This window comes from Macaca nemestrina, chromosome 15, assembly GCF_043159975.1.
Source record: "Macaca nemestrina isolate mMacNem1 chromosome 15, mMacNem.hap1, whole genome shotgun sequence".
NCBI classification, from domain to species: Eukaryota; Metazoa; Chordata; class Mammalia; order Primates; family Cercopithecidae; genus Macaca; species Macaca nemestrina.
The window spans coordinates 34,853,324-34,875,753 of NC_092139.1; the positions used below are offsets into that span (position 1 = coordinate 34,853,324).

The following is a 22,430-nucleotide window of genomic DNA, read 5'->3' on the forward strand; positions in this document are numbered from 1 at the left end:
ATTCCGAATCCAGCTCTGTTCCTAGCACCTGGGAAGACTCCAAGCCTCTGAAGGCATGATGCCCGTTCCTCTTTTAGCCCTTGCAGGATAGCAGACACCTACCTAGCCAGGTTCCCAAGCCCGGGGTGCTGCTGTTCACAACTCACAGCCCAGAACTGTCACAGCAACTCTGGGTAGAGTGGGGTGTGTGTTTGTATGTTTTAAGCTAGGTATCTTGTCACCCCTGAATAGGGTTCTATTATTGAGGGAGGAGGGATAGAACATTGGGTAGGCAGCAAAGTTAACCCACGCAGAGGCCTGGGTGTCATCACAATTCTTCCCTTTCCTTCATTCCCTACGGCCTATCTCTTCTGAGGGTCCTCAAGAGTCTACTTCCTAAATTTCTTTTGAAGCCACCTTTACTTCTGTTACCTCCTCACCTCCACTCTCATTTTAACTTCTATAGTCTTCATTAAAACTTCATCATCCCTGACCTTCTGTCCTGGTGCTTCTTCTCATCTCTTCCCAGTCCATACTTGGCAGATCTGGTACAGGGTTATCGTCTATAATATAAATCTGACCTTGAGCCTTAGACCTGCCTTGACCTTGAACTGTAAACCCGACTTTGACCTTAAACTTGACCAGAACTTTTTCTGTGGGCTCAAAAGGCTTTTTCCTGTAGGTTCAGCCCTTCTATCTATTCTCCCTTTGCCCCTGCACTGTGTAGTCTAGCAGTACCCAGCCCCCTGTAGCTCTCTTACTCTTCATGACTCTGTAAATGCTAACCCCTGTTCCTGCACAGAATGTGGAATGCTCCTCCACGGGCAGCTCCTGGGTACCTGGAGAACAACTATGCACCCGTCCTCCAGAGCTCTGCTCAAGGGCACCAGCTTCTGAGTTCTGCAGAGGAGTCCCTCTCTCTTCTGCCCAATCCCTCACTCACATGTGCTTTGATTATGGGACTATTGTCAGAGGAGGAAGTGGCACACAATAGACACTTGGTAAATATTGACTGAAACAGCCATGCCAGAACTGCCACACAGATAGGAAATGCTGTCATCAGAAGGGGGAGTAGCTTTGGGAAGCTTGCTTTCAATCTTGGAGCTAGGCCATTTCTGAGTTCGGCCTCAGTTCTCCGCCTGCATTGCCATGGGGCAGGGGGTACAGGGTGGAGGGTAGAGGTGAAGATACTTGCTACAAGACCGGAGAGACATGGAAAAATCATCTTGGATGATTTGTATGTCTGAGCTTGAACACTTTGCCTTTTAAGGCTTTGGCTAAGTGCTGGTGGTTTGATCACATAGAAAACCCAGCTAATGGGTGTACATTATGGGTGGGAGAAGCCATAGGCAACCTAGCCCTTCAGGAAAGCAGTTTGGCAGCACATTCATACTTTTTGACCCTATAAACCCATCACCAGGGAACCAGCCTAAAGAAATAATTCTAAATACAGGAAAATAATTATTCACAAAGATACCTACTGTAACATTATTTTTGATAGAAAGCCTAAATGTTCAGCAGAGAGGGAGGCTAAATGAACCATGATGGACCCATCTGGAATACCATGCAGCCCATAAAATACTTTTTATAAAGGATATGCCACATGGGTGATTCTTAAACTATGGTACATTTTGAAAATATACAAGTTATGTTTTTGCCACAGCTATAACTGTGTAAACATAACAACCCCACATCCCCTAAAAATATCTGTGCTTAGAAAAAGGCCTGAGAAGGGGCAGCAGTCAAATTAATCAGTGGTTTATCTTTGAATAGCAAAACTGGAAGGCTTTTAAATGGGTATGTACTACGTTTACAACTGTATTTAAAACTTTAAAATTACCCACTCGGAGCTAAGGGAGCCCATTTTAGTTCGGTACCTTTCTGGGATGAGTTACTCGATTGTCTCTGGGCCTTGGTTTATAACATACGGGAAAGAAATTACTGTTCATCCAGCAGTGTGTGCGCCAGGCTCTTTGCATGTGCCACTCAGTTCAGTCTTCACAACTGAAACCCCATTTTACAGATGAAGTTAAAGCTCGTGGTCAGCCCTATGCTAAGAATTGGTTTCCAGCTTGATTCTGCCCTAGGACGAAGCCCCTGCTCTTTACATCACGCCAGGGGTCCCTAGGACGCCTGCTCTGGGGAAAGGGGAATGAGAGGGACACTTGAGAGTGCTATGTCAACAGAGCCAATGTAGGCTGAGCCTTTTCCCTGAGTTTATTTTACAAGGTTGGGGAGATCAGTGTTTGCCAGCAAGTGGGAAGAAGGAAGGTTTTAGCTGCATGCAGCCAGAGCTGGTGCTCTCTGCTTTACCTCGCTGGCCCCACCAGCCTTTTCCTGAAAAGGATTTCCCCTCAGCCCAAGTAGCCCATTCTTCTTACCTGACAGCTGGGAACCAACCAAAAGAACATTGCAAGGCTGCGTTCTCAGCCTCCTTGTAACATTCCAGTGCCCTGGATTCAGAGCTGTAAGCTTGGGGTTACAGTCCTGGCCCCACTGCTGATTTACTTGGGGCCTTGGGCAAGTGCCACCCACCCCCACGCTGACCTCAGATCTTCTAGCTATAAAATGAGACTGGACCAGAAAAGAGATTCCAAACTCCAATGCCAGGCCGCTAACAAACAACACAGACCAGTTATAAGAGCAAGAGCTCTGGTAAGAACTCTGACAAAGTACCACAAAGCTTTTTTTTTTCCCAACCCCCTTTTGTTGACTTGCTAAGAAGCCTACACTTACTTGGGTGGTGACATTAACCCAAATCAGTGCAGACCCCGTTATTCATTCAGCAAAGATTTATTGAGGGCCTGTGGTGGACTGGCACTAGTCTAGGCACAAGGGACTAAATAAAGCATAAAATAGGCATCTATCCTTACCTTTCTGAAGCTTATATTCTAAAGACATAAAATAAATAAATACATACATAAATATGTTAGCCTTTGCTAAGGACGGTGGAGAAGAACAAAGCATGGGAAGAAAGAGGAGTGCTCTGGGAGGACGGGTTGTATTTTAAACACAGTGGTCAGAGAAGATTCACTGAGAGGGTGACCTTGGAGCAAAAACCTGAACACGGGGCAGAGATCTGGGAGAAGAGCATACCAGGCAGAAGGAACAGCATGTGCAGAGGCCCTGAGGACGTGATGAGCAAGAAGGTAGGGTGGCTAGAGCAGAGTGAATGAGGGGGAGAGGTGATGAGGTCAAAGAGATAAGTGGGGGTCAGGGGAGGGATGCACAGAACTTTACATCAGCCAAAGAGCAACTGGGTAGAGTTTGTAGGAGATAATGAGACCTGCATCATCCAGGAGAGAGATGGTGGTGGCTTGGACCAGGGATGGTGCAGTGAAGATGCTGAAAGGTGTCAGATTCTGTGACTGTGTCAGCCTCAGTTTCCTCATCTGTAAAATGTATACACTGTGCAGAGAATAAAAGCTGACAAGTTTTTCTGATAGATGTGAGAGTGTTGGCCTACCTGACTGGAATGATGGGATTGCCATTAACTGAAATGAGGGAAGCTGCAGAAAAACAGATTTTTAAGGCAAAATCAGAAATTCATATTTTGGATGTATTAATTTTGAGATACTCTGTTAGACCAAAGTGGTGATGTCCTGAAGTCCTGTTGTTGTCCGTGTCTCCAATGACTGGTTTGGGGTTTTTCTTTCCTTTTCTTTTTTTTGCAAGTAGACTTAAGAAAGCATAAAATGCCGGGCGCAGTTGCTCAAGCCTGTAATCCCAGCACTTTGGGAGGCCGAGACGGGTGGATCACGAGGTCAGGAGATCGAGACCATCCTGACTCACACAGTGAAACCCCGTCTCTACTAAAAAAATACAAAAAACTAGCCAAGCGAGGTGGCGGGCGCCTGTAGTCCCAGCTACTCAGGAGGCTGAGGCAGGAGAATGGCGTAAACCCGGGAGGCGGAGCTTGCAGTGAGCTGAGATCCGGCCACTGCACTCCAGCCTGGGCGACAGAGCGAGAAAAAAGAAAGAAAAAAGAAAAAAAAAAGAAAGCATAAAATGAATCTGTAGTCAGGAACCTCTCAGATACAAACTAGTATAGTATTTCAGATTAAGATTTTGAACAGGGAGAAAGATGTAACATACATTAATAACATTAAGAATAAGAATATATTCAGGCAAATAAATAATTACTGCTATTTATGGAGTGCTGTCCCTATGCCAGGTCCTTGCTAGGCATTTCACATGTGTTATTGCTCGCTGTGATTATACTCATGCACAACTGTAATTAGCCCCATTTGACAGATAAGGAGAATGAGGCTTAGAGGAGTGAAGCGGCATTCCCACTGTCATAAAGATGGTGAGTAGTGGAGTTTGGAATTCAAATTTCCAAATCCAGTCATATTTGATCTAAAATTCAGTTACATTTGATGCTCAAGCCAAGGTTTCTTTCTGTCAGGTTAGTCTGCTTCTCAGTAAAAGGGGAAAACTCATTCTGAGATAGATAAAGGGTGGCCAGGCGCGGTAGCTCATGCCTGTAATCCCAGTACTTTGGGCAGATCACAAGGTCAGGAGTTTGAGACCAGCCTGGCCAATATGGTGAAACCCCATCTCTACTAAAAATACAAAAATCAGCCAGGGGTGGTGGCGGGCACTTGTAGTCCCAGCTACTGGCTGAGGCAAGAGAATCACTTGAAACCAGGAGGCGGCGATTGCAGTGAGCCGAGATCGTGCCACTGCACTCTAGCCTGGGCGACACAGCGAGACTCCATCTCAAAAAAATAAAAATAAGTAAAAATAAAAGATAAAGGGCCTTTAAAATAGGACATAGTTGTTTGTAGAATCTCTCTTTTAAAACATTTTTGAATGCTTACTTTGGCTAAATTAAGAGGTAGGGCAGCTTCTCCAGAGAAGGAAAACTTATTAGGAGAGGCATTTATTAATCACCCACCCTCTTCCAGCAAGTGTGAGCCACACTGGGCATTGTTGAGGCCCTGGATCTTATCGAAGGTGAAAGAATTCAGCATGGCATGGGGAAGTGCCACTGGGAATCAGGTGGACAGCGATCAGCTGCTGAGGACAGCAGGCAGCTGCAGCTGGAGAGGGAGAAGGGAGCTGAGAGGAGAGATGAAGGAGCTGCTGCGAGATGGGCTCCTGGGCTAAAACAGGCATGGTTGGGTGCGCAGGGCTCCGTGTCTCCCTGCTGAGCCCCTGGGAGCTGCAGGAAGATAGATGAACCTTGGCTTCCAACAGGAGCGGCATGCCTGGAACCGTTGGTGGGATTAGAATGAGCTGGCCCTGCTTCTACGGCTCCATTGTGGCCTTTGGCAAGTCTTCACTTTTCTGTCTAGAAAATGTGGCAGTTGGGACTCGATTGTCATGAAATGCCAGGAAAGAGAGTGTGTGTGCACGAGTGACAGGGAGGGAATGCAAGTACAAGAGAGAGCCTGAGTGATTTCATGTGGTTTCTTGTTTTGTATTACCAAGAATGAGGAAGCTCTCTGATCTCAGGTTGCGTGGGGGCTTTGTCTGTGGAAAGGGGCTGTCCTCACAGGCAGAGCAGATGACATCTCCACATCCCTTTAGTCCTTTGATCTGTGTGTTCCATGTGTCCTTTAGTCTCACATGAGCAAAGCATAGCACACACAGGGCAACTTCGGGGAGCTCTGAGGGCACCATCTTTCCTTAGGACCCGCTTTGCAGACTCCCAGTGTACCATCATCTTGCCCTGCAGCCAACCCTATGCAAAAATGTTCCTTCTAACATTCATTTTAGGGATATCTTTATTTCTCCCAAAGAACCAATTTTTTTCCTGCCCTCCCATAACCATGAGAACAATAAAACTGAGCATACTTTCCCTGTTGGCATCAGTGGCCAGGAAACTTGCAATTGAGTCTCAATGTCATTATTACCACGATGTATTTGTAGTCAGCATGGATATTTCCTTCTTCCCTGGGCCTCAGTCTCAATGCATATTTTTTTGCATGTCATTTATGAGCTGCCTTAAAATGGTCAGGACTTCTCCTGTCATACCCCTAGGCCTTCCTTCCAAGACTTCTTTACTTGAAAAGGTACCCTTTGTTCTGATTTTTTTTTTATTTTTGCCCTGGTGAGGGCAAGGGTTGTGGTACAGAAGCCTCACTGCTAGATTCAGCAGTCTAGCCCCAAGCCCAGGCTCTGTCCCTGACTTTCTGGGTAACCTCAGGCAACTAACATGGTTTTTCTGGGTTTTGGTTTCTTTCTCTATAGAATGATAGGTTGTGATGAGGTCTACTCCAGATCCTTTCCATTCTGATTCTGAGAGTGTGTTAGTCTCTGTTGGTACTTGGGGTAAATGCCAGGGGATTAGGGACATGACTCCAGGATCCTAAGAATCAAGGCAGAAATCTGGAAAAAAAATGAGAATCTATAGGGATGGAAGTCTCACCATTTTCCTCATCCTGTGATGCTTTAGAGCTGGAAGCTTGGGAGAATGGGGAGGGGAGAGAAGCCGGACTGAGGCTTGACAGCTCTATCAGTCAGGAAACCCAGGGAAGCATATGCTGTGGCCAAGGTTGCTGAAGGGCCTCCATCTGCCAGGAGCCACTTGCCAGGCAGCCACCAAGCTGGGGCTGGCACCACTGCCCCTCCGTTCCTCACATTTCTCCATGGGTGTTTGCAGAGGGGCAGCCCTGGAGCAGCTGGGATGGTGGAAGCATGGGAACCAGTGCTCCCCCTACTACTCCCTACCCAGACAGGAGGCCTGCCAGACATTGCTCTGGAAAGCCATCCCAGGTCAGTTGGCCTAGCAGAGGTTGCCAGTCACTTCAGAGTCACTCACGCCTGGGCCTGCTGACGTCCCCTGAGGTGATAAAGCAAGAATTATTTCTGAAGAAGGGAAAAAGAGAGATCTCCTTTGACAGGTAATAGTGATAGCAAGAAATGTTCAGTCCTCTAATTTCCCAAGAACTGCCCCCATCCCTCCATTCATTACCTTGGTTGGATCCCGAAGAGACAGGCAGGGCCAGGAAGGTGGTGCCTTCCTGAGTGAATGCATGAGATAGCTGAGACGAACAGAGGTCAAAGACCCAAGGTCACCAAGAGGGATGATGTGATATAGCTCAGAGGACATGCGGGTCTCTCAGTGGTGGGCTTGCATAGCACCTGGGCTGCTGGGTGGGATGCAGCAGTTGTTGGAAGAGGAAAGAGCAGTGCTCTTCATGGAAAGGGCTTCTCCTTTGCCTGTGAGGCTGATTCTTAGAGGAACAGGGAGAGTCACTAGTTAGGAAGAAGGCACAAGAATTTTTTTTTCCTTTTTCTTTTTTTTTTGAGACGGAGTCTCCATTCTGTCACCCAGGCTGGAGTGCAATGGCGTGATCTCGGCTGACTGCAACCTCCACCTCCCAGGCTCAAGTGATTCTCCTGCCTCAGCCTCCCGAGTAACTGAGATTACAGACACTCACCACTTTGCCCAGCTAATTTTTCTATTTTTAATAGAGACAGATTTTTGCCATATTGGCCAGGCTGGTCTTGAAATTCTGACCTCAGGTGATCCACCCACCCCGGCCTCCCGAAGTGCTGGGATTACAGGTGTGAGCCATGTGTCTGGCCAAGAATTTCTTTTTAAACAACTTTCTAGAGTATGCTTACCTCTTATGTCTGTGATGTCCTGCTTTTATGGAAGCATGAGCAGCCCAAAATGCAGGTATATACCTGCTCATCTCCATTGTGGTATCTTAGAGTCTCATGGAAAAGAAGGTTTTTTCTTTTATGCAGCAGAACGATAAGTGTCCCAGGTCTACTGTATTATGAGACCTTCATGATGCAATAGAAATGCAGGTGCCCATGACCTGGAAATCCAGGGTCCAGCCCTTGGTGACTCTTGTAACCTCTGGGGCTTCAGGTTTGCCATAGATCAGATGGACTAGTCTCCACCTGTCCTCCCTCTATGGGGAACTTGTGAGGATTCAACGAAGTTGTGAATATGCAAGAGCTTTAGGGGCAACCTGTCTCCTCCAGGCTGACCCAGAGTCAGGAGCTCTAGGTAAGCATCCTGGGCCCAGCTACCTGAAGTCAGGTAGAGGCGGGAGCACTGACTCTTGCTCCCCTTCTGCTGCAACTTGCTGAGCCATTCTGGGAGAGTCCCTACCCCTTTCTGGACCATGCCTGTCTTTTTATTAATACAACGGTTCATTTAAATACACACACACACACACACGTGTGTGTATATATATAATGGAGTCAGGGCAATGGTGGTTCACACCTGTAATCCCAGCAACTCAGGAGGTGACACTGGGAGATTTCTAGAGGCTAGGAGATTGAGACCACCAAGAGCAACATAGTGAGACCCCACCTTTAAAAAAATAAAAAAATAGATTAGCCAGGTGAGGTGGCTACTAGAGAGGTTGAGGCAGGAGGATCACATGAGCCCAGGAGTTTGAGTCTACAGTGAGCTATGATTTTGCCACTGTACCCCAGCCTAGGTGACAGAGTGAGACCCTGGCTCTAAAAAAATAAAATAAAATATATATTACATGTATTTTTAAAAATTTGTTTTTTATTGAGATATAATTTATATTCCATAAAACTTATCCTTTTAATGGCCGGATGCAGTGGCTCCCACCTGTAATCCAAGTACTTTGGGAGCAGGGAGGCCAAGGAGAGTGGATTGCTTGAGGCCAGGAGTTCAAGACCAACCTGGCCAACATGGAGAAACCCCATCTCTACTAAAATATACAAAAATTAGCCGGGTGTGGTGGTGTATGCCTATAATCCCAGCTACTTGAGAGGGTGAGGCATGAGAATCACTTGAACCCAGAAGGCGGAGGTTGCAGTGAGCCAAGATCGTGTCATTGCACTCCAGCCGGGCAACAGAGTGAGACTCTGTCTCAAAAAAAAACAAAAATTAACCTTTTAAAATGTACAACTGAGGGATTTTAGTATACTTCCAAAATTATATAACCATCACCACTATCTACTTCTAAAAAGTTTTCATCTTCCCAAAAAAGAAATCCCATTCCCATTACCAATCATTCTCTGTTTCTTCTTCCCTTCCAGTGTGTTTTCTCTCTGTATGCTTTTGTCTGTGCTGGACATTTCATATAAATGGAATCATGCAATATGTTGCCTTTCGTATCTGGCTTCTTTATTTAGCATAATGTTGTCAAGGGTCATCTATGTTGTAGCATGGATCAGTAATACTTCATTCCTTTTATAGCTAAGTATTCCATTGCATAGACGCATCACATTTGTTTATCCATTCTTTTGATGGACATTTGGGTTGTTTCCACCTCTTAGCTATTGAGAATAGTGCTACTGTGAACATTCTTATACAAGTTTTTGTTTGAACATCTATTTTCCATTCTTTGTGGTATATACCCAGCAGTAGGATTGCTGGTTCATATGGCAATTCTATGTTTAACTTTTCGAGGAACCACCAAACTGTTTTCCATAGCAGCAGCATCATTTTACATCCCCACCAGCAATGCATAAGAGTTCCAACTTCTCCACCTCCTTGACAACACTTGTTATTGTCCATCTTTTTCATGCTAGCCATCCAAGTAAATGTAAAGCAATATCTCATTGTGGAAAATAAGTATTCCATAGATTTTTAACCTGAAAACTCATTTTAAAAAAGTAGTCTTACTTCACACCTTCCATTTGTAAAACATATATGAGAGGAGCCTCTTCAGGTGAAATGGGGAAGGAGGCCTGAGCCACCCCTCTCAGTAGGTGCAGAGGCAAGTCCTCTGGGGTGGTTTGAAGACCTAGGCTCAATGCCCTTCAGCTCTGGAGTCTGAGTCTAAGGAAAATCTGAGGACTGGAGACACGTCATGTGTAGCAGCTGCCTCAGCCCTCAACCTATCCTGGTTGCCTGGGGAACCTCCTCACAGCATTTGGCCAAGTTGTGCGTCTGCCTTGCCGCTGTGTTGGGGTTGCCACAGTGAGAAGAAGTTGGATGGCACCTCATCTGTGGTCCCAGATTTGAGGGTGGCTTGTGCAGGAAACAGGAAGCAAGGTGGAGAAATGCCAGCAAGTCCTGGAAGGAAGATCCTTGGTTTTGTTGACAAAGGAGGAGCAGAGGCACATAGTGGCTGCTGAGGCCATAGTCAGTGCAGGGTTTACTGAACTCCTCAGCTGTGAATAGCCCTGATAGTGCTAATCTTCTGAGATCTAGAATGCAGCTTCTGGAACACTCCCAGGCCTGTCTTCTATTCCCACCTCTCTGCATTAGCATTCTAGGAGCACCAGGCGCTCTGCTGTTTGATGGGTGGAATGTTCTGCGTTCTAGTGTTGCCTTGGCAAAGAGAGGATCCCTCCCAAGTTCTGCTCTGTTGATTGCAACGCTCTGCTTTCCACAGCTGTCAGTGGTTTGAGTCATCAGACACAGATTGTTCTGTTCCCTTGGATTTTAGGATAGCTTTCTTCTTGTATCAATGGCTAATTCTTTGAAAGAAGATAAATTATAGTACATACAGGGACTTTTGCTTAGCTGGAATATTAGATTAACCCAAGCACCTGGTTTTTCCCCCATGACTTGTTGATTGAGTAAAATGCTGTCATGTCTCTTTGAAGAATGGAGCTTCCTAATTTTACATATGTGGAAACTGAGACCCAAAAGTCCTAGTAATGAAGGAGAAGGAAGCATCAATGAGAAGCCCATAATTTCATTAACAGCCCTGGAATTAGAGAATGTTAGATCCAGAGCACCTTAGAGACCATCTAATCTGACTCTTTGGTCTATCCAATGTGCTTGTTTAAAACATTGTGTTACCAACCATTGTGTGTTGATTGGGTTTGTTTTTATGAAATTTCCCAGGGGATGGTGTTCCCGGAGTTTTGGTCCAAGGCATAGCATCCTAAGTGGCCGAGACAGTGATAGGAGAAGTCATTTGTGGAAAGGCTGTGGGTGGGGCCTAAAGAAAGAGTGCAACGTATGCTTGAGGACAGGCAGGGAAGGTGCTGCAGACAGGACAAACAGCCCATGTAGAGATGCAGATTTGGGAGTGACTAGCTGAAGTCTCCCGGATGTATCAGAGAGCCAGTTGGAAAAGGTGTCAATGGGAGGGCCTTAAACAGCCACATCAAGAGCTTTGCTCTGATTTTTACCTAATCTGGGACTTCCAAGGAATTTTGAACAGGATCCAGGCCCTTTTCTCCATTGTTCCTGCCATGACCCTGGCCCAGGCCCTCCTAATTTCTCCCCTGGTTGGTAACCTCCTAACTGGTATCCCTCCCTTTCCACACAGGCTGCCTACCCAGGAACTTTCTAAAATGCAAATATGATTGTGCCCCTTTCCTATAAAGCACTTGCATGGCTTCCTGTTGCGCACAGGACAAGATCCTGGCTTAGGTGGCTCTGTGTGGCCTTCCCCCCTCCTCCTGCAGCCTCATTCCCACTGTACTTCTGCCCTCACTGGGCTCCCTAGTTTCCAAGCAGCCAGCTGTCACTCACTGCCTGTGTCCAGGCTTCTCCTTCCCTCCCATTTGCTGCTGCTGCCTGGTGAACTCCTATTCATCCCTCAAAACGCAGTGCAAATTCCTTGTGTAGGGAAGCATTCCTGGATCCTCCTGAATACACTATTATGCCTTGAATGTGTTTCTGTTTTGAAGTTCACTTCATGTTACTTCCAAAATACTGGCTGCTCCCATGTTTTAGTGTTTATTGTGTGATAGGTACTGGCCCAAGCCCCGTACTCACATTATTTTATGTTATTCTCACAGTAACCATGTGAGGTGTGCTCATTACAGCCCCAGTTACAGGTATGGGCACTGAGGCTCAGAGAAGTGGTGTGACTTGCCCAAGGCATGCGGCTGAAGGGCGATAGAGGTGGCATTTAGCCCAGAGCAGTTCATATCGATTTCTGCAGTCATTAGTCTCCTGCTCCCTGGACCCCCATTGTTGGGGGGCTTAGGAAGTGTTGAGCATTTGAGGGAGCAGTCAAAGGAGTGGATGCAGCAGGGTTGCTATGGTGTGGACAAGATGGGGAAGTGGAGGGAAGTTCAGTGAGGGCAGGGGCTGGGTTTACTCTGGAGCTAAAATGATGAGAGACTATCAGCCCAGCTTCCCGCAGTTAGAGGGTTTTCTTTCTACCTTCCTTTCCAAGTGGCAGCCTCTGGCCACCTGGGGAGAGGCCTGTGGGACTCCAGGCTAAGCAGGTGGCATAGTGACAAACACCATGGCAACCTGCCTCCTTTCTGGGGCCTAGAAGGGAGGGAGGACCTGAGAGAGCACAGGGTGCACACTGAGTTTTCTGAGTGAGATCCTGAGAAGTGGCTCCCTTTGGGCCTGGGTGGCCTCTGCCCTCCCATGAGGGACCCTGCCTACAAGGTCCCATCCCAGTAGGGGAAATGCCTCTTCCACCTTTGTCCCTGATGAATAGCTGGCTCTGGGTTCCCAGGAGACTGTTAGCTGTACCCAGGTACAAATGCCATCCCCTTCCCTCCCCCACGCCCGGGAGGAAGGAAGAGGGAACTCAAGAGGAGGCAGGTGTGGGGTTGCCAAGCAAGGTAGTGGCAGGGACAGCTGGGACAAGGCCCTCATTGTAGCAAGGCCACACACAGCTCTAAGACAAACCAGGCATTTTGCCTGCTTCCCAGGACTGGGCCTAGCACTCTGCCTGGACCTTCCTGGCTCCTTAGAACACTCACTCACGCTGGCTTGGAAGAGCCCATCCTCAGATATGAGTCCTGCCTCTGCTGGAAAGTCCTCCTGAAGGCTCAGCCTCCTTTTTGTATCCTCCCAAAAGCCAGAAGGGCAGGGGCGAAGGTGGGAGAGTTGTTAGTGAAGCCAGGCTGACCAGAAGCCAGAGCATGTCACACCTGCAGCTGTGTGACCTTGGGCCCAAATGCAATAACAAAGCCGGCCTTGAAGGATTGCTGCTTGAAGTAATGGGCCAAGGCAGACGAGAGCACTCAGCATGGCCACCTTGCCACAGAAGGATTCAGGCAATGGCAGGTGATCCTTGGAGCCCTTACCCATGTCTCCCTCTGCACCCTAAGCTGTCAAGATCTTCCTGTGCCCAGGAGGCAGTGAGCCATTTATGGCCATCCTCATAAGCATGGAGGAGCACTGATGTCCTCTCACCCCCAAATCACCCCTCCTCCATGGTTCCTGCTCTAGGGGCCAGCCCTACAGTTCCAGGAGGCCCTGCCTGGGTGACTGGGGCATGATGAGTGGGAAGCATTGCCAAGCTGGGGCAAGCAGCTCAGGTGACAAGCGTGGTGTCGGCAGGTCCTGCAGCCCAGCACCCGACACCTCCAGGCAGACAATGCTGGCTGTGTCCAGACCCTCCAGGGGAACAGGCCGTGTTCTATGTCCCCGCCAGGAAACAGGCCATCTGAGCAGTGCCTTTGTCCACTCAGGAGGCAGCCCCGCCACTGGCTGGGATGACCAGGCTCCGGGGAGGCCCTGACGTGGGAAGGGGGTGGTCCCCGGGCCAGAGACTCTGGGGTTTGAGATCCAGCCCCTCAGCATCTGATGTTGACCGGGTTTCGATATTGGCTCTGCCACACACCTGGGATGTGACTTGGCCAAGTCCTTCCCTCTCGGTGGCTGGATTCCTTATCTGTAAAAGGGGACTAATCACAGCACTTCCTCATAGGGTTGTTGAGAGGAGTCAATGGCATAATGTACGTAGCGTGGTTGGCACGAGGTCTGGTGTGGAGTGGGGCTCGGTGAATGCTTCCCTCCAGCATGGGGAGAGGTCCGGGCATGACATCCTCAGCCAAGTCTCCTGGAACCCAGGCTGCTGTCCCCAGTCCCTGCTGTGAGCGTGGAAGGAGGGGACTGAGGTCTCTGGAGCTGGCACAGGACCAGCACATTGGCTGCAAAGAGCCCAGGTTCCCCACTCTGCCCCAGACTCCAGTAACTCTGGGCTAATGCCCAGTATAGCCCTCTTCCTCACAACAGCGAAAATCCAGCCCAGCATGGGGCCTCTCCTCTCCTGAAACCCCGGAAAGGCTGCCCTTGGAGCCCAAGCCTCTACCCAGGAAAGAAGCCTGAGGACTCGGGGGCAGGAACCAGGGGCTTGAGTCTACCTGCCCACTTAGCAAGAGGCCCAGTGATGGGTCTCTCTAGACATGAACGCTTCCTCCTGGGTCCACTCACTGGGACACCCGCAGCGGAGGGCCTCTGCTCCCATCCACCCCAGTGCTCTTCTGCTTTAAGTCTGTGCCCCTACATTCCTGGTAGATGCCAAAACCAGCATGCGCATTGCATGGGTGGGTGCAGATATGCCTGTGTGCCGTGTGGGTGCGGGAGGGCCTGGCTGCATGTCCTGTGCCATGGGCTGGCTGCCTGAGCACATTCATGGAGGCACGTGTGGCACGTCTTGGAATGGCAGGGACATGGTACCTTCTCGTGTTGGTGTGTATCCATATGTCTTTCTACACATGTGCTGGTATGTTGGTCTGTCTTGTCTCCCCTGTAGACGGGAAGCCCCGAACCACGCGCCAACTGGGAAGGTGATGGTCGGCGAGACCAGCCCATCCTAATTCGGGGTTCCTGGTCCTGCTCCAGGAGTCCTACGGCCTGCAGCCCCTACCAGAGAGGGAGGACTGAACAGCAAGGGGGTGTGTGGGTCTGAGTATCAGGGTCCAGGGGAAGAAGCAGGCCTGGCTTGTAGAGTAGAAGACTCAGTACCAGCAGTCAGGAGGCCCTGCTCCTGAAGCCTCTGTGACCTTGGGCACAGCCTTCACTCTGTCTGGGGCACATTCACTCATCTGGAGAACACAGGGTTGGACTGATGATTTTTAGCCACTCCTGACAGTTGTGGTTTTAAGTTGGGTGGTGGGAACCTGTGCACCAGCCCCATTCAATTCACTGGTGGAGGCAGCCGTGGCCTGCCAGGCCCTCGCTCCTGGGGTGTCCTGCCGAAGGGTGAGAAGAGAAGCCATGCCGGGCAGCGGCCCCAGCGAGAGGATGACGTGGCCTGGCCCGGCCCTTTCTGCGGGCCCCCCAACCCGCCCTCTCTCCTCAGCCCCTGGGATACCACCCATCCCACCACTTACTCGGACCCGCAGCCTCATGGCCATGTCCCTGCCGGGAAGTCGACGGACCTCTGCTGGATCCCGCAGGTGAGTCTCCCCCTTGCTCAGAGCCTAGGCTTCGGAGGGCGGGAGGCGGGCGCGGGCCTGTCTCCACCTGCCACCGACTTGCAGTGTGTCTTTGAGCAAATCATTTCCCATTCCCATCTTTAAAATGGGCTTGCTAACACCTGCCTCCTCCTGGAACTATTCAATGGCTCAAATGACACAGAGTGGATGTGAGAGTTCTCGGAACGCGTAAACCACTGGATTCCTACCAACAGTAGCCTCATCAATACTGTTTGATTTTTCACAATGACTGGAGGGGAGTCGTGTAGTCATCCACTCAGACTCACCTGGTGTCCCTTGATTTTTACCTCCGGGGGTCCCTCCTCCTGTCCCCACCCCTGTATGCCCCATTCTTTTCCACCTCTGTCTCAATCTATGCAGGGATCTCCTCCCCTGGGTTTGGGGAACCCCAGAAGTTGAGGACCTTGATAAGCACATATGAGGCCCCACCCTTGCCCCGCAGCCCTGCCGGCCTCCATTCTTGTCCCTGGGGAGCCAGGAGGACCAGCCTTCTTCTGGTTTTCCATCTTGATTTGCACTGTCTGTTCTGTCACCCCTGTCTGTGCGTCTCTCTCTCCCTGCTTCTCTCCCCTGCGGTGACCCCAAAGCGGGGGCACTTTGGGCCGCAGCGGCCTGGCAGTGTTCGCCCAGTGTCCGCAGCTGCCCGCCAGCCAGAACGAGCACCTGCCTCTTCTTCCTGCCTCCAGGCGCACCTCTCCACCCGTGAGCGTGCGGGATGCCTACGGCACCTCTTCGCTCAGCAGCAGCAGCAATTCCGGCTCCTACAAGGGCAGTGACAGCAGTCCCACGCCAAGGTAATTGGCCCCTCCTCTCTGGTCCTGGCCCTGCTGGCTGGGAACAGGTTGTCCTGGGGTGGGGCAGGTAGGGGAGCAGGATCGTGTTCTAACCACCCCCGACGCCAGCATAGTCGCTGGCTGTGTGACCTTGAGCAGGTCACTTCTCCTTTATGAGCCTCAGTTCCTGTCTGTAAGATGGATATGACAATATGCAGCTGTACATTAAAAAAAAAAAAATACAGTGGCTTAAACAAACTAGGGGTGATGCGCAGAATAAGGAGCCAGGGGTTGGCAGCTCCCTGAAGTGTCAGGACCCCATGCCTTCTCTCCATGCTCCACCATCCTTAGTGTACAGCTTTTGTCTTTGTCATCACAGGTGGCTTCTGTACCTCCAGGTATCAGGCCTGCCCTCCGGGAAGGAACAGGTGGAAAGGACCAAAGCCCTCCTCAGAGGTTGTTTTTCTGAGAGGGACACCTTGCCCCCAAATCCTGCCAGTTCTTGCTGGCTGGAACTGGGTCATGTGAATAACTCTAGCTGCAGGGCCAATTAGTGTCTTCCCCAGAACAGCACCACCCCAGACAAAATGAGGGTTCTGCTACGAAGAAAGCAAGATGAGTGCTGGGAAGCAGCCTACAGCGTCTACCATCATGCACTTCTCAGGGGAACACTTTGAGAGTGGCAGAGGTGGAATTGGCTTGGAAGGCGAAATGTTATGAATGCAGCAGATGCCAAGTTGTAGTCTTGGGTGAGGTGAACTTGGACTCACAAAGCAGGATCATGTTGGAGAAGCAGGTGTAGGGGAGCTGTGGGTCCTTGAAGACCAGGAAGCAAGAGCTATCATGGTAGGCCTTGTCCTGCTTCCCCAGCATTGAAATACAAGTGAGAGGTTGGGGCATGTGGGGACGAGCATAGGCTCTGGATTTGGTCTCTTCCTGTCTTCAGCCTCCATTTCCTTTCTTTAAAGTGGAGCTAATAACTCAGAAGCATCAGTGACTTGATATCTACACACCGCCTGTGCATCCTAGTTGGCCGATAGTTGATACCTCCTGTCGTTAGAGCTTTGATCTGACTTAAGGCCAGGAGATGCCCGGCCTGCGGCTCCCATGGCTGGAGCACCTCCTGGGAGGGCTCAGTGGAGAGGATGTCATTTGTGTGACTCGATGTCCCGAGCCACTGAAACAGCAGCTCTTAGATTTCCATCATGACACATGTGATGGGTAACACCCATGTGCAGGACCCATGCCCCAGCATCCTGGCTGTAACACCACCCCAGAGACTGGGGGACATAGGAGTAAGGTGTTAACTTACATTTTGAAATGTTAATTTACATTTTGAAAACCATATAATTGGCAACTTAATACTTCTCTATTAGTAACGGATTTTGTAACACATCTCATAACTGCAGCCCATGGAGATAATCCCAACCCCGGGGCTGAGAATTGCTCCCAGTCTTCTTACCCACAGTGAAGGTTGCTGCCCCTGGGTGAGCAGTGGGGCCACAGTTAGGTCCCCTCTGCAAAAAGCCAGGCTTTCCAAGGCAGGAATAGCTGAGAAACATGCACCGTAGCATATTTTTTTTTCTAATTTTAGTTTATATATATATGTATACTTACATATATTTTACAAAGATAGAGCTAGTGACTAAAAATGTGTATGTGTTAAATTTTATATTGGGGAAAAATACTCATGAAAGCAAAATGAAAAATGTAAAATAGTTACTTCCTCTCTAATCCTCAATCCTTACTAGTTTAGCTAATCTTGGTTTCCCCACTCCTACCACCCCTTGCCAAGGGGTGACTCCTCCACCCCTTGCCAAGCAGAGAGGAGACCTGCGTGACTTGGCTTGAGTTAACCTAGGGGCCATGAGGTGGGTACATAGAAGAAAACCATGTCTCATTCAACTTCTGTAACCACTTTCTCTTTGACAGTTTACAACTTACAAGTACTTTTTCCTCGGTAAACACTATACAGCATCCATGGAACTTTTAAAACTGCCTCCAGCTTGGCTGCTTCAGCAAATGGGCCTCACCAGGGCCTGCCTTTTCCAGGCTCATAAAGGGGCATTGCCCCTCCCTAGACCTGCCAGTCACTCTCCCCTCAAGGAGCAGAGTTGGATGGATGGGAACAAGGCCTGAGTCTCTAGTCGCGTGAGAACATGTCCAGGTTTTAAGCCAAGATCCAAGGTTTCTTTATGAGCAGAACAACCGGCAGCCAGGATGCTGAGAGTAGAGCTGGCTGGGCCATAGTCTGTTGTGGAGTTGGGGAGTTCTCCTTCCCTCTGAAAGCCTGGCCCTCCCTCCCCTACTGGCACCTGACTGCCCTCTGGGTGGCAATTCCTTCTCCTTTGCCCTGGTAGGGTACCATGTCAGTGTCGCCCTGTGCTGGGAGCAGTGCACGTCCAGCCTGCTGCCACCCCAGAGTACCGCAGTGGACAGGTCCCTGCCCAGAGCTGGCATGTATTCACGTTTGTGCTCCCATGTGTCCCCCGGAGGTGAAAGTGTGAACATGTGCCTGGGCTGGTGCCCTAGTACCTGTGAGTAGCTGCGAGGCACAAGTGTGTCTCCATGTTTGTGGGCATGTAGGTGCGAACGGACTGGGAATTGACATCCCAGGAAGTGTGCATGCATGTAGTGCACACCCACATGTACACAGCGGGGCTGAGGAGTGAGAGTGCCAGGGCGTGTGTGGAGAGAGCTGTGCCTGCGCCTGTCTGCCTTCCCTGTCCCCAGGCTGTGAGGGGTCTTGGTTCTAGAGAGGAGAGCTTCTGCCTCCACCTCTCTAGAACCTCCTCTGAGGAGGTGAGTCCTTGTCTGCCATGCAGACCCAGAATCTGCCACTTACACCTGAGTTTCCAGCCTTCAGGCTCATTCTCTGGGTTGGAAGACGAGGTACCTGGGTTCTGGGATGCACCACTGGGATTGCCTGAGGGCCTTGGGGCAAGAGCTAACCTCTCTGAGGCCAGAGGCCCCTCTAAAAGATGAAGACAGTCCCTACTTCCAGGGTTGCTGTAAGGATTGACGGCATTGGTCAAGCGCTTGGCCTGGTTCCAGGCTTACGCGTGTGCTCTGGGATATATCTCCCCACCCAGCCATAACTAGAGCAGCCCGGAAGCCTGCATCCTGACACTGGTTTTCACTTAGAGGAACTCTACTGAAACCCACCTGCCAGAAGGCTGAGGGTTCTCCTGCCTTGTGTGGGAGGCCTGGCTTGGAGCCATCTGGTGGCCAGGGGTGGTGAGGCTGGCGTCCCCTTGCTCCCCAGAGGTAAACCACCTGTGCCTTGCCTGACCTCTTCCTCCCTCCCTGATGATGGGCATCCCCTTGCAGGCGCTCCATGAAATACACGCTGTGCAGTGACAACCATGGCATCAAGCCCCCGACCCCGGAGCAGTACCTGACCCCCCTGCAGCAGAAAGAGGTGTGCATCCGGCACCTGAAAGCCCGGCTGAAGGACACGCAGGACCGGCTCCAGGACCGGTGAGCGGGTGGCCACGAGCAGCCCTGGGGGCACCCCACCAGCTAGCTCCACACTCAGAGAAACCAGGGCCCTGGCGTGCCTCTTGGAAGGAGGAGTGGCTGGGGGTCTCCCAGCATCCATCTGCTGTCTCCTTCCCAGCAAAGCCTCTTTTGAGCCCACTTGCAGACCCTCATCCCCAGCAGCTACTCACCTTGACTGCTCCACCAGGCTGCTGGGGGCCAGGTGGGAGGGGTTTCCCATGAGGGCCTATCCTGTGGGGCCTCCGGCCTGTGCTGTCCTCTCCCAGCTACAGCCTGGCGGCCCCTCTGGCTACTTCTTTTCCTCTGGCTCCCGACTTCCAGGAGTTGGAGCACAGGGCTTCTTTCTGACTTACTTGTCTCTTTTGTGGGGGAGAAACAACTCTTTATCCTTCCTTGCTTCTCCTGAGTGAGTCGCCAGAAGGCTTGTGGCCAACCTCGACTTCAGGCCCCAGAAACCTTTCTCCTCATCTACTTCCTGCTGTGGAGGATGATCATGAGAAGCCTTTTGCTGAGCTCTTCCCCAGCCCAGGTGTCTCCCAGGAGCCCCCACAGGCCTGTCTGAGCTCATTCTCAAGTGCGTAATCCCTACCCTCCCAGCTTCTACCCTCCAGCCCAGTGGCTTCATCTTTGTGATCTACACTTCAGGGTGGTGATCTCCCATTGTCTTAACTATCCTTCTCTGGACTGTGTCTATGCAAACGTGCAGCCTATTGTGAGCTGGACAAGGTGCTGTGTGGGGCTGGAGCTCAGAGCGGGCATGATGATCGCTCCTTTTTTCCTTTCTTTTTTTTTTTATATACAGCAGCTTTATTGCAATGCAACTTGCATACCATACAAATCACCTATCAAAAGTGTACAGTTGGATGATTGTTAGTACAGTCACAGAATTTTGCAACCATTACCACTATCTAATTTCATAAATATTTCTATCACCTCAAAATAAACCCCATTCCCATTAAGCAATCACCCCCAATTTCTCTCCAACTGCCCTAGTTCCTGGCAACCACTAATTTTTCTGTCTCTATGGATTTGTCTGTTCTGGACATTTCATATAAATGGGATCATGCTGTATGCATGACCACATCGTTCTTGACCACAGCTCTGCCAAGCAGCCAACCTGGTTTGGATTGGTTGTGGTTTTAAACTGCAGGCGGTTACGGGTAGCATTCAGCGAGCTTCATTGTCTGCAGAGCGAGGATTTGAGGATTTCTATTTTTATTTTCCCTCATCTTCCCAGTGATGCCCAGGACCTGCGTGGCCTTTTGCACTAATGCCTCAGGGAGCAGATGGCCCATCTCCCAGCTTCATTTCTAGGGCCAGCCCCATGGCTTAGAGCAGACCATCTGCCCTGTGTGGTTTGGGCAGGATGCCCTGGTGTGGCTTTGCCCACACCTTGACTCCCTGGTCACTGTGGCCTGTTACTCCCACAGGAACCTATGGCAGGTCTCTACATGAAGTATTGTCAGTCTCCCCACACTCTCCATACTGAGTTTCATGCCTGTGCTTCCCGCAGTGGCCCACCTTCTGTTCCTCAAAGACACCATGTGCTTTTGCACCTCTGTGCTCTCGTATCTGTGTCCCCACCACTTGAGATGCCCTGCCCCCATCTTGCTCCCTGGGCAAACGTATTCTTCAAGACGCCCTTCAAATGTGATGCCCACTGAGGTATGGACAGGGCTCGAAGCCATGGCTCCCTGGGGTTTGGCTGGGCCCCAAGAAGGAGAGAGGCAGAGACTGGCTGAGCGGATCATGCCCAGTTCCTTCTTTCAAACTCACTCTTTCTCCCAGGGTGAGGTGTGAGTGAGAAGCAGGGTGAGAGGCCAAGAGGGTTACCTAGAGTGGGCCCCCCACCTGGAGGCAAGAAGGGTGAAGACCAGGTATCTCCTGCTCCCCAGTACCTGTTGCCTTGTCTGTTATTGGTACTCTAAGCAGCTCCAGCTGTGTCCTGATGGGTGGGTGGGGCCTTCTAGGTGATACCATTGCTGACCTTTGTGGCCGCTGCATCCCCTCAGCCCCCAGTCCCTCCAGCATATTGTGGAATGAGATTCCTGGGCCCATTTCCTGAAGGAAATTTCTGATCTGGTTTTGAAAAGTATATGGTGCTTGATCTGGGACGGTCACTCTGCTGGGCTGATAAACCCCAGAGTGACAGCCACGGCATTTGTAGATTTTACTGATGGGAATGTAGGGTTTAGGCTGAGGGGGCTCATGCGGGCTGCCACTAGGAAGTGAGCACAAATGCTCAGGACGGGGTTTGACGTCTCCTGGATGCTTTTCCTTCTGCCTCACTAGTGTTAATCAGTTGCCTTCTGTCTCACTCTGGTTTTACCTCTAGATCTGATGGGATATTTTTCTAACTTACCTCCCTCCCCTTGCACCCCTGGATTCATCTGTGACTCGGGAATTTGAAAAGCCTGAGCCTTTCTGGACAAGAGTCTGCTGACTGTCTTGTTCACCTGGTGCTTGCCCTTGTCTCTTAGGAGTAACTCTGTGCCTTTCTCATTGATCTTTTCAGCCTTTCCTCTTTAAGATACAAAGATACAAGGAGATACAAAGATACAAAGAAGAAGCTTCTAGCATGGATAGATGAGAGTCACCCTGTTCTCATCATTCTCCCCTATTCCACCCACCACTTCTCATCGCTCTGCATGAGGGATGATGTAAAATCATCAGCCTCCCCCAACATTGAAGGCTCATTTCTCTCCCCAGGGGTCTCTGGCCAAATATTCCTCCACTGAAACTTTCTGCAACCTGCTTTAGTAGGAGGCTACATCACTTTCTATAGAGTAGAGATTTTCTGCCTAGTTTTTGTGGTTTTACATTAAGATTTTATTAGGTTTTTATAGGAGTAGCTATAAAACTTATAAGGATCTTTGTTGTCTAGTCTCTTCTCTAGATGATGGATTTGAATGTTGAGAGTCGTCTGCATTCTGGGGAGGGGATTGGGAAAGGAATACGAGTGGCGTCTCCTCCGACCTTTCTTCCCTCTCCAGGCGGAGGCTTCTCCTGTCTTCACCCCCCAGCCCCTCTCCCCAGCCACTCTCATTCCCACCTATAATAAAAAGGCGTTGAGTTTGTCCTTCTGTTTTGGGCTCTGAGCCACAGCAGCACAGGGCCCTTCATCTTTGGCAA

The 22,430-nt window shown here is 50.1% G+C and overlaps 1 protein-coding gene across 11 annotated transcripts in view; it reads left to right on the top strand.

Moving 5' to 3' along the window:
• Positions 1 to 22,430, top strand: part of LOC105496113 (syntaphilin) — a 42,406-nt gene that overhangs the window by 15,444 nt on the left and 4,532 nt on the right. The window contains exons 3-7 of one of the 11 annotated variants that reach the window (XM_011766224.3): positions 13,512 to 13,539; positions 14,340 to 14,481; positions 14,889 to 14,985; positions 15,612 to 15,818; positions 19,128 to 19,277. In XM_011766224.3, the coding sequence (XP_011764526.1) occupies positions 14,936 to 14,985; positions 15,612 to 15,818; positions 19,128 to 19,277 (407 nt within the window). In that variant the 5' untranslated portion in view covers positions 13,512 to 13,539; positions 14,340 to 14,481; positions 14,889 to 14,935. Of the gene's footprint in view, positions 1 to 1,752; positions 14,986 to 15,611; positions 15,819 to 19,127; positions 19,278 to 22,430 lie in introns of those variants that run through there. The other 10 variants (XM_024797400.2, XM_011766217.3, XM_011766219.3 and 7 more) reach the window with 10 other exon arrangements.